Raw genomic sequence first — 12,078 nt, forward strand, 5'->3', positions numbered from 1 at the left:
CTTTTGATTGACTCTAGGCCAATTTGGGGAGGGAGCTAAGATCGGCGATGAGAAAATGAATGGGTCAGTTGGGTTCAAAAGTTGTTACCAAGATCTGATTTGGTGACAAGGGGCATGAGGAGTTGTAGGTGGACAGCTACCACACCATTGCGAGCAAGTTGGAGGATGATGTTGGGGCCACGCAAGGGGGTGGGGGGGGGGTGCATGGCTAGATTACACATATGCATAACACCCCCCCCTCTGTGTTGACCAATTTGATACTAAAGCTTGGTACCCATCCAACTCGGGAAGGTAAACTGCCCTTAGGTCTATCCTCTATCAGCCAATCTCAAAAGGAGATATCTATTTTACAATACAAAAAAATTGTACATTCTATAATTACCAGTATAATCACCGGTAAACCTAGTCCACGTCAAGGAAAAAAACACCTGGTATTGCAGCCCATCCTCACCATGTTGACAACAATAGAGTTATCCATGGTCATAGAGTACTCTTGTGAGTTTACGTAAAAGTCAAGACATGCATCCCTAGTCTAAAACCGGAAACTCTCCGTCAGAAGATGATAAAAAAACCCCACTCGAGATCGTGTGCACTACATCCAAGAAATGTGCTCTATTATATACATGATCTAAAGTTACTTTAGGTAAACAACAGGAAAGATCAACGATCGTACAAGTAAGTAAGAAACAACTACAAGCAGTCACATATCTCACATACATAGATTGCAATTAAAGCAACTGTCGGGACAAAATTCCTTCATTGAGGCTTCCTGATTGGAATCTATCTATCCAAGACTAACCGATGTTATTCCTAGATGCACGAAGGAATTATCGATCATGGCAACTCTGCCGGCAAAATAAAAGTAGAAAAGTGCATAGCACCGTCCAAGTCATGCTATTGATCCTTTGCATCAACTCGTGGTATATACTAGGTAGCCCAGCACCGTCCAAGTCATGCTGTCGATCCTTTGCATCAATTCCTGGTATATACTAGGTAGCCTACCATCACAAGGATCCATATTAAATGCGCCCTGCTACCTTTCCCCTCTATAACCCCCAACACACAATAACTATTTGAAGAGACATCCAACCCGCATCACATGCTTGAATCTGCTAATCTGGTCATGTACAAGTCTGGTCATCACATCGAACTCATTGTCTCACTGAAAAATTCAGCCTAGAACTGAGCCTAAAATTCAGTTCCTTAAATCGGCTTATCCACAATCGTCCTACACCTAGTAGTGAGGGCCTTCTCTCATCCTTGTGACGAACCCTTGTACAATCTGTTGTTGGGTATTTCGGAGTCTCTTGCGTCTTGAATGTACATTACGTATACTTGTCAGTATGTGTGTATCCATCTATGTGTTTGTATAGGTGTGAACCATAGTTACATGGAACGGCGTTCCAGAGTGTAGGGAACGTGGGAACTCTGGTTTGCTGTCCAAGGGAGCATGGGAACACCTGGGAACGGCAACTGTCGGCCTGTCACGTAACACGCATTCCGGGAATGGGTTGGTTTGAATGCAGCGTTTGAAGCGGTGGAACGAAGGCCATGACGTTAGTTTTATTTTTGACCGTTTTTTGTTATTTTGGCAGTAACACATGGCCATGTTGCTCAATACAGAGGGCGTAACCCACTTGCAAACGGCGGCCAGCCACACATTCAACACGCGCCTCACGCTAGTCATTGAGGGACTCTGGCCAGCCACATTCGAAATGAATACTATCAACCAACCTGGAGAAGAACTTGGAAGCGTGTTGCCAACGTGTCAAAGAAGGAAAGGCTTGCACCACAGAAAAAAGAAGAGAAGGCTCGCACCTGGGATTTTTTTTAATATAAAAAACAAAAAAGAAAAAAAAAACAGGTATATTGATTTGTCTTATAGGCCGAGTTCGGTCTTTTGGAAGACGTTAATAAAATCTTTCTCTCTCTCTCTCTCTCTCTCTCTCTCTCTCTCTCTCTATTTAACCTTGCCTTGTGCAGTGCAGAAGGCAAGTCTAGAATTTGAAGCCTTCTCGTAATGCTCATTCCTATAGTTGTGAGTATGAAGTTACAGAATGTCCACATTAGTGTGTACCATGTGTCATGTCCCCATATGGGAGTGTGATTTGTGTGAGTCGAAAAATAAGATTTGCAACTTATAAAAGCATGTACTTAGTGTACTTCAAATCATATCAAGCAATCTAATCTTCATTGAGTCATGCAAACACTTGACCATTGTTTCTCTCTTCTGTCTACACTCCACGATGGAGTTCTACCTGTAACTCGCGGCGGTGCCGCGGTGCCCGGGGGACTAGGGCCTTTGACACACTTGTTGATACCATCAAAGCATATTAAAACATTTAAACATGGCCACAACCTCATCACATATCCATCATCACTTTGCATAAAACATAAAAGCTGGACAAAACATCCACAAATGCTGAAAATGGAGCTTGCACGTGTGACACGCATAGAGGCCGGAATGGGCGGACCCCCCCCCTTGGAGTATTTTATTACCCAAGGAGAATAATATCATGTACAAGCTTTGAGGGCCTTACTCTCCCCACTGGAGATGCCGGATTATCCATATACAAATGCCATAACACAGCCCAACACGAGGCTACCAAGCCGGAACACAGGCTGTAGAAATGCCGAGCCAACAATATAATCCATATACCTCCGTGTGGGTACTGATTCTTCCCCAAAAACCACGGGTCTTCATGCAATAGAGCTGGTACAATAAGTACAACTCTCCATTCAGCCAGTACAGCAGGTACAATGGCTGGTACAGTAGGTACGGTGGTTGGTACAGCCGGTACGGTGGTTGGTACAATAGGTACAACAAGTACAAATGTTGGTACAACATGTACAGTGTAGGTACAGTGGTTGGTATAGTAAGTACAGAAGTTGGTTCATCCGGTACAATGGGTGGTACAACAAGTACAAGGATTGGTACAGCTAGTACAATGGCTGGTACAGCAGGTACAAAGACTGGAACAACAAGTACAATGGCTAGAAATCATAATAAATGATTAAATACCCTTGCCTTCAGTATTTCCTCACGATGGAAGCCTCCAAAACAGTCCCCAATAGCCGGTATTCTTCATGGGCAGCCTTCAAGAGAGAGAGAAAGAGAGTAGCCATCATTAGGGCAGCCTGTAACGGTGGTAGAGGCTAGTGTGCAGCAAGCGAGCCTCTATTAATGAAGAGGGAGGGCTCCAATTTATAGATTTAGGCCTCCCATGAGCTGAAATGGCAAGAGAAGGCTACAATGACAAGTGGAGAGCCACACAATAGCTGAAGTGACGAGTGTGAGGCCACTTGTCTCACTTTGATCCACTTTCTAACAAGTGTCAGGCCACTTGTCTCACTTTGGCCCACTTTCTTGCCACATGTCCCAATCTAAGAGATGGGTCCTTCCATAAACTGTATCTCTAAAAATATCCCAACTGGCAGACGTTCTATCATAGGCACTTTGCCAACTCTTGGTATCTGCTCAATTTCAGATGTAATGACGCGAACAGAATTTCCATCGGAGTCGGGCCAAAAATAGCAACTCTCCTAAATTTTAGGAGTGTGGTCCTTTGTATTCTAGGATAATCTCCATTCCCAAAGCTTGTACTTTCCAAATATTTAGACATCCTGGAGTCCACCAGACCTCTTTCATATTGGGAAATGTCCAGGCTGGTGACATCCTCCCCAGCTTCTTAAAAGTTGTCCGCAACTTTAATCTTCAAGCCATATATTCATAGTCACAGGGGACGGCGGGGACGGCGCCTAGGAACGCGGGGACGCCGTCACGGTACGGTGCAGGGACGGGGACGGACGGACGTCCCCTGTCTGGCGTTTCAAACCGGGGACGGCGCAGGGGACGCCGTAGGGACGGGGGACGGCTGTCGGGGACGGCTGTCGGGGGACGGCAGATAGCCGTTGCGCCGGCCCGTTTCTGGCCGTTGCGCCCGTTTCTGGCCGTTGCGCCTGCGTGCCGCGTGCCTGCCCCACTGTAGCCGTTTATGGCTGTTGGGCTTGGGCTCTACTAGCCGTTTATGGCTGTTGGGCCTTGGCCCTCTCTCTCTCTTGCCTATCTATATAAGAGCCCACAAGGCTACAAGCTGCCACACACAAGTTCATTGCTCATTGCTCATTGCTCATTGCTCAAGCTTCTTGAATCTTCTCAAGTTCTCTCGAGTCTCTTCCAACTTCCAAGTTCCAAGCTCTAGGGCCTAGGCTCTCACCTCTCCCTCAAGCCACTTGAGTCTTGACTCTTCCAACTTCCAAGCCTCTAGGCTCTCTCTCTCTCTCTCTCTCTCTCTCTCTCTCTCATTCCTCAAGGCTCTCTCTCTCTCTCTCTCTCTCTCTCTCTCTCTCTCACACTCCTCAAGGCTCAAGAGTCAAGCGGCAAGCCATCTTCAACCATGGCATCCTCCTCACGTGCCGGGGCTTCTCGTAGAAGGACAACGGGATGGACATGGTGGGAGGAGGTAAACTACACCACATCCGTTCATGGAGGCGGTTCTCGGCCATGGGTATGCAAGCTTTGCCCGTACCGGCGAACGGGTGGCGCCGACAAAGTGCGAGCCCACCTCTTGCATGAGAGTGGGCATGAGGTGAGGTTTTGCACGAATGTCACGCCCGAGAAGAGACGGGAACTTCTTGACAAGCTTAGCGTCTACGAAGCGGTCGAAGCGACAAGAAGGACACCACGAGTGGCCGTGGATCCCGCGACGATGGGGAGAGGAACTCAAGCCTCTACCATGGAGTCATGTGGTGGATCGGGATCATGCACACCATCACCTTCGCCATCAAGTCGGAATGTTACTCCATCCACGACACCGGCACCCTCCATCTCCACGGCCTCTCAATCATTACGTGGCCCACGGCGACAATCTACACTTGGGGAGAATTGGAACCCCAAGTTGAAGGAGGAGGTGGATATGGCGGTGGCCCGCTTCTTCTTCCACGACCACATTGCCTTTCAAGCGGCTAGGTAAGTGCAATCGATCATTGCCAATTCATCATTCATGTTTTCATCATCCTAGTCTCCTTCTCATTAGTAAATTACTTTCTTGAATAGGTCGGAATACTTCAAGGTAATGGTTAAGAAGATTGGGGAGTATGGCTCAACCTATACGCCCCCCTCATCCGAGAGCTTGCGCACTACATTGCTCGACAAGGAGAAGCGCATTGTAGAGCAAGCGGCCGACAACACAAAGCGGCAATGGGAGAGGAACGGAGTCTCCCTCATTGTGGATGGATGGAGTGACACCCGCAAGAGGAGTATTCACGGCATGGTTGCATATTCCCGTGGAGAGATGTACTTCATCTCATCTCATGATACATCCGGCACTGGGAAGAGCGCGGATGTGCTTGCGGCGGAGTGGGCTACCACCATGGAGATCGTTGGCCCCGAGCATGTAGTCGGCTTTGTTGCGGATGGGGAGCCTTCCAATAGGGCGGCGGGAGCTATTCTCCAAGGTATGTATGGACATGTCACGGTGTCCTTTTGTATGGCTCATTGCCTAAACAACCTCCTCAAGGACATCGGGGCATTACCATGGATCAGCCCGCTCATTGAGGAGGCCAACACCATGGTCTCCTTTGTCCTCAACCACCAAAGACTTCGGCATGAGTTCAACAAGAGGTCCTGTCTCTCTCTTCTCAAATATTCCGACACCCGGTTCGCCTACAACTTTCTCATGTTGGGCCGGTTGAAGGATTGTAGTGGTGCTTTGAGGGGGCTTTTCCTTAGCGACGAGTTTGTCGCCATGCAAGAGTCCCATACAAACACTGGCCAAGAGTGTAGGCTACGGGCGGATGACGCCTCTTGGTGGGAGCGTGTGAAGACCACAGATGCTATGGTGAGGCCCATAGTCCACCTGTTGAGGATTGTAGACGCTATGCAGCCATGCATAGGCAAGGTCTACGAGGCCATGGATCGCATGATAGAGAAGTTGAAAGACTTCGTGCCTGACGAAGACAGATACGAGGAGATCCATGCCTTGTGTCTAGGAAGGTGGAATTCCTACTACTCTCCATTGCATGCAGCAGCTTATGTGGTGGACCCAGAATTCCAAGGCAACAAGCAGGAGAGCGACCGGGAGGTGAGCGCTGGATGGAGGATCATCTTGGATCGTCTTGTGCCTGATGCATCGGTTAGGCGCAAGATCAGGGACCAGCTTTCGATGTACAGGTCGTTTCATGGCTCCTATGGCTGTCATGATGCACAGGTTGACCGCTCCAAAGTTGGTGCTGCTCTATGGTGGGAGGACTTTGGTTCAGATGGACCGGAGCTGCAGCAGCTTGCCATCCGCATACTTAGCCAGGCCGTCAGCTCCTCTTGCTTGGAGCAACTTTGGAGTACCTACAGCCACATTGCCTCTAGGAAGAGGAACCGACTCGGGGTAGAGCGTGCCAATGACCTTGTCTTCGTCAGCGCGAACTTGCGAATGCTTTGCAAGAGCATGACCAAGAAGGCAGATTCCTTCACCGAGTGGGAGATGAGTCAACAAGAAGAGCAACGGGAGGATGAGGTGCAGGAGCAGCATGCCAGTGAGGATGAGACTGAGGATGAGCTTGATGCTTCTTTGGCAGCCGCACAAGCTACCCATGACCATGAGGCGAGCACTTCACGTGGATGATCATTCATGGATCATGATTCATGGGCCTTACTACTTAGCTCTAGCCTCTAGCCTCCAGTCTTCAGCACTTTTTTGTCATTGACTCATTTGAGTCCGTCCTTGTATTTTCATTTTGCCTCCTTAAGGCTCCTGAGTCCTGACTCTTGAGTCATGACTCATTTTGTATCAGATATCTACTTAATTATTATCTTTGACTCAAAATCTTAGCATTTTAGTGTAAATTTGTGCTCATTTTGATGTGCTTCCAAAGTAGAATAAGTGCAGAGTAGAAAATTTTTAAAAAAAATTATTTTTTGAGTGCCGTTCCCTCCCCCGTCCCCGTTCCCTACTTATGGCCGTCCCCCGTCCCGTCCCCGTCCCCGTCCCCCGTCACCGTCCCCCGTCCCTTGTGACTATGCATATATTCAAGATATAATCATGTCCCATCAAGTGGGCGAGACAAGATAGTCTCAAAAATCCAATATAATTGAAGAATCCATGTCCCAAAGAAATGGGTGAGACTAAATAAGCCTCCATAATACCAATATCAAAATCATGTTCCAAAATAAATGGGCGAGAATTCCGTGGAAGATATGCTAGACACAGGCACAAGAGCCAATTGTGTCTCAATCACCAATATCAATGAGATAATCATATGCCAATGAAAATCACCAACCAGGTGCTAAGACACTTAAATAAGTGCCATGCACAAGAAACTAGTGCCTCGCATAGAAACATGTGCTATGCACACAAACTGGTGCCATTCAGGAGCACAAACCATGGTGACAGAAAAGCTAGTTCTCCATAGTTCTGGCAATCCTTTCTCCCAATCCCAAGAGTTCCCATGTTCTCCCATACAATCCTAACTCTGATCAACAAGCATGGTGTGGAAACAATGAAACACTCACTCCACAATCGCAACACGAATCCATGTGTATGGTGGAGTGTTCATTGAATTGCCCTCTCACAATCCCAACATGAATCCACATGCATGGTGAGATGAACAATGAACCTCTTGGCCTTTGTATGGGGAGATAGTGATTCTAATATGGCATAAAGATAAATAAATCCATGTCCCAAATAAATGGGCGAGACAAAACAGTCCCATAAGTCGAGATATCATAATCCAAGCTCAAAGCACACAAACATGTGCCAATCCACATGACCCTTAGCGTACACATAAGTCCCTTGCCAACCAGGTATCATGTCCACTTTACCACTTGCACTCCGTGTTGGTACTCTGACCACACACCTTGGATGATAGGTGGACTCAAGTAACAAGATAAAACAATCACTTGCAGGCATAGATAGCCTGGTGTTCCATAAGCATTTCTGCTACATATAGTTTATAGGCATTTTAGCCACCAATAGTTTGTAGGCGTTTCGGCCACCAACTCACACTACCCTCTCAAGTGCCGATGTTCCCTTCCATCTGCTCTCTATTGTTTCACCCAGATATGGTAGAAACAATCTTCAAGAGAGCACGTAGTTCCACCCACACATGGTAGAAATAATCTTCAAGAGAGCACGTAGGACAAGAGAACACTACACAGGGTATGCGAACCATGAGTTTCATAAGTCCAATGCATCCCGAATAAAGGGAGCCAAAAAGAATAATCCATAAACCTGAGGATAGATCTAAATCCCTAGAAAAGAAGTCCAGGAATCCATAGACCTGTATACCATACCTCTTACCACATACTCCGTGCTAACCACATACCTTGGAGTAGAGGTGGACTTTTATCCATAAAAGCATTATATCCATGAGATATCCAAATATTTCTTCTCTATAAACTAGGACAGATTCGTCCATAATCTTGTCCAAGAAAGAAATCTCCATAGATATAATCCATCCCAATAAAGGGAGCCATAAACAATGTTTCCCTGAAACCATCTCAAGGCAAACAAGTTACAACACCACCTTTCTCCTTGCATGGCTATACAAGGATTAGTGAACATAAAAAACACTTCATAGTAAATAGCTAAAGCACCAACTTTGCAAACTCAAAGTATACTTAGCTTTTCTCTGCTAGGTTGGTCATAAAGCCAAAAGAAATATCTCGTCACCATATCCTTAAGATATCCCGAGATATATCTCCATATAGCTTGCCTGTAAGCTTGATAATATAATCCACAATATCCATACGGAAAGAGTGCTAAACATGTGCACATAAAGCCAACTCCATACTTCCAAGATAAATTTTGTGAATTCATGAATCCTTAGATCAACAAGCTGTCTACTGCTCATGCTCTTGCTTCACAAGCTATGAAGCGGCTAGCCATGCTTAACAGCAATGATGGTAAGTGTGGTCCCCACTTGAGATCTTCTCTTCCTTATTGATAGAAGGAAGCCTCCGCTTCCAAGAAAGCCTATGCTCTGATACCAATGTAACTCGCGGCGGTGCCCGGGGGATTAGGGCCTTTGATACACCTGTTGATACCATCAAAGCATATTAAAACATTTAAACATGGCCACAACCTTATCACGTATCTATCATCACTTTGCATAAAACATAAAAGCTGGACAAAACATCCACAAATGCTGAAAATGGAGCTTGCACGTGTAACATGCATAGAGGCCGGAATGGGCCGCCTCCCCCCCCCCCCCCCCCCCCCTTGGAGTATTTTATTACCCAAGGAGAATAATATCATGTATACAAGCTTTGAGGGCCTTACTCTCCCCACTGGAGATGCCGGATTATCCATATACAAATGTCATAACATAGCCCAACACGAGGCTACCAAGCCGGAACACAGGCTGTAGAAATGCCGAGCCAACAATATAATCCATATACCTCCCTGTGGGTACTGATTCTTTCCCAAAAACCACGGGTCTTCATGCAATAGAGGTGGTACAGCAAGTACAACTCTCCATTCAGTCGGTATAGCAGGTACAATGGCTGGTACAACAAGTATAGTGGTTGGAACAGCAGGTACAGTGGTTGGTACAGTCGGTACGGTGGTTGGTATAGCAAGTACATCAAATACAAATGCTGGTACAACATGTACAGTGACTAGTACAACAGGTACAGTGGTTGGTACAGTAAGTACCAAAAGCTGGTACAGTTGGTACAATGGGTGGTACAGCAAGTACAACAAAGTACAAGGATTGGTACAGCTAGTACAATGGCTGGTACAACAAGTACAAAGGTTGATACAACAAGTACAATGGCTAGAAATCATAATAAATGATTAAATACCCTTGCCTTCAGTATTTCTTTGCGATGGAAGCCTCCAAAACAGTCCCCAACAACCGGTATTCTTCTCATGGGCAGCCTTCAAGAGAGAGAGAAAGTGAGTAGCCAACGGTGGTAGAGGCTAGTGTGCAGCAAGAGAGCCTCTATTAATGAAGAGAGAGGGCTCCAATTTATAGATTTAGGCCTCCCATGAGCTAAAATGGCAAGAGAAGGCTACAATGACAAGTGGAGAGCCACACAATAGCTGAAGTGACAAGTGTGAGGCCACTTGTCTCACTTTGATCGCCACTTGTCTCACTTTGGTCCACTTTCTTGCCACGTCCCAATCTAAGAGATGGGTCCTTGCATAAACTTTATCTCTAAAAATATCCCAATTGGTAGACATTCTGTCATAGGCACATTGCGAACTCTTGGTATCTGCTCAATTCCAGATGTAATGACGCGAACAGAATTTCCATCGGAGTCAGGCCAAAAATAGCAACTCACCTACATTTTAGGAGCATGGTCCTTTGTATTCTAGGATAATCCCCTTTCCCAAAACTTGTACTTTCCAAATATTTAGACATCCTGGAGTCCACCAGACCCCTTTCATATTGGGAAATGTCTAGGCTGGTGACACTACCCCCCATAGTTCAGCAGCAGCAAACCCTAATGTAGGAGAAAAAAATAGGTAGTGGCTATATAGAAACGTCTTGTTGGCTAAGGCATCCTGAGAGAAAGCTGTTTGTGTTTGTAAAGAAAGCATCAACAAGCAGTTGCAAACGCCGCCGCCAACTCTTTTAGATTATCTACAAATGAAGTTTCTATCTCAGCCGGAGCAGGATGCAGAAGACATCACTTGGATCCTTGTTTTAAACCCTGCATGTCCTACATAGGTTAGTTTAATGTTTGAAAAAACAGATGCTGTTTCCTCTCACTACCATTTTGCTGAAGTTTGATGCTGTAACATATGGAAAAGTGTATTAAATATGCCTATTTGTAATGCTTCTTGCTTTGGAAGTCACATGTATCATGGCTTGTGCAGGTGGTCAAATCATGTAGATCCTCTAATACACCATGGCCCTTGGACTAAAACTGAGGATAAGCGTCTATGGAGTATTGCTAGACAGCACAAACTCTGCAACTGGGATCACATTGCTCAGGCACTGGGCACACACCGGTCTGTTGCTCAATGCTTGATTCGATATCAGCGTAGTTTAAATGCTGGTATTATGCGCAGTGTTTGGACACAGGAAGAGGATGAGCAGCTTCGTGCGGCTGTGGAGCTGTATGGGGATCAAGACTGGCTAACTGTAGCTGCAAGTCTTGAAGGTCGCACTGGCCCGCAGTGCTGGAACAGGTGATCCATTCGTCTTGATTACACCTTTTGTATTTTTTTAGCCTTCAAAGAGTCCTTAAATGATGTTAATTTGACCTCCTCTTTTTTTTTTTTTTGGGGGGGGGGGGGTCTTTTAGATGGCACAAAATCCTTCATCCTATGCGGAAAAAATCAGGTAGATGGGATGTCATAGAAGACAAACGACTCAAATTGGCTGTATCAGTTTATGGACCAAGGCTGTGGAAGGTGATTGCTGTCCATGTACCAGGTCGAACTGAGGTTCAATGCCGTGAAAGGTATGTGTTAGTTAAGCCGCAAGCATGTTCAAGGTCTGCAGCTTTTGTGGGCTTTGGCAAGCAAGTGATTTGTGAATATTCTAAAACTGATTTGGAACAAATATCAATTGACAGGTGGTGTAATGTGTTAGATCCATCTCTGACTTTAGCAGAATGGACTGAGGAGGAGGACCAACGGCTGGAGGAAGCTGTAGCAAAGCATGGGCAACACCGGTGGTCTACGGTTGCAAATGATTTAAAGCCACGGACTGACAATCAGTGCTGGAGGTAACTTGCCTGTTTCTCTCTCTCTCTCTCTCTCTCTCACACACACACACACACACACACACACACACACACTCTCTAACAATGGGATTTTTTCTACATTGTCACAGGAGATGGAAGCATCTACATCCAGAGCATCTTATGGCTTTCCAGAAAGATAATCTTATCCAGAAGGCTGCTCTCATAAGTAATTTTGTAGGTAGAAGAAAAGAACGATCGAAGTTAAGCTCAAGTGATTTTGTTCCTGAACCAGGTGCATTTGTTGAAGATAACAAAGCGTCTGCAAAGTTAGACAATCTCAATGGTGTCAAGAAATGCCAAAATGGGGACAAACGTAAAAGGTACGTCGGTGATAATAGTTGTGTTTCTTGCGTCTTCTTGTGTGTTTATAGAATCACTTCATG

The 12,078-nt window shown here is 46.0% G+C and overlaps 1 protein-coding gene across 4 annotated transcripts in view; it reads left to right on the forward strand.

Annotated features, from left to right (window-relative positions):
* Positions 1-12,078, forward strand: part of MYB4R1 (myb domain protein 4r1) — a 40,368-nt gene that overhangs the window by 26,380 nt on the left and 1,910 nt on the right. For all 4 annotated transcript variants that reach the window (XM_086804618.1, XM_086804620.1, XM_086804622.1 and 1 more), the window contains exons 5-8: positions 10,821-11,135; positions 11,252-11,410; positions 11,525-11,677; positions 11,785-12,015. In XM_086804618.1, coding sequence (XP_086660744.1) covers positions 10,821-11,135; positions 11,252-11,410; positions 11,525-11,677; positions 11,785-12,015 — 858 coding nt within the window. The remainder of the gene's footprint in view (positions 1-10,820; positions 11,136-11,251; positions 11,411-11,524; positions 11,678-11,784; positions 12,016-12,078) is intronic.

The sequence above is a fragment of the Cibotium barometz genome, chromosome 11, assembly GCF_041138505.1.
Source record: "Cibotium barometz isolate CiBa-2024 chromosome 11, ASM4113850v1, whole genome shotgun sequence".
NCBI classification, from domain to species: Eukaryota; Viridiplantae; Streptophyta; class Polypodiopsida; order Cyatheales; family Cibotiaceae; genus Cibotium; species Cibotium barometz.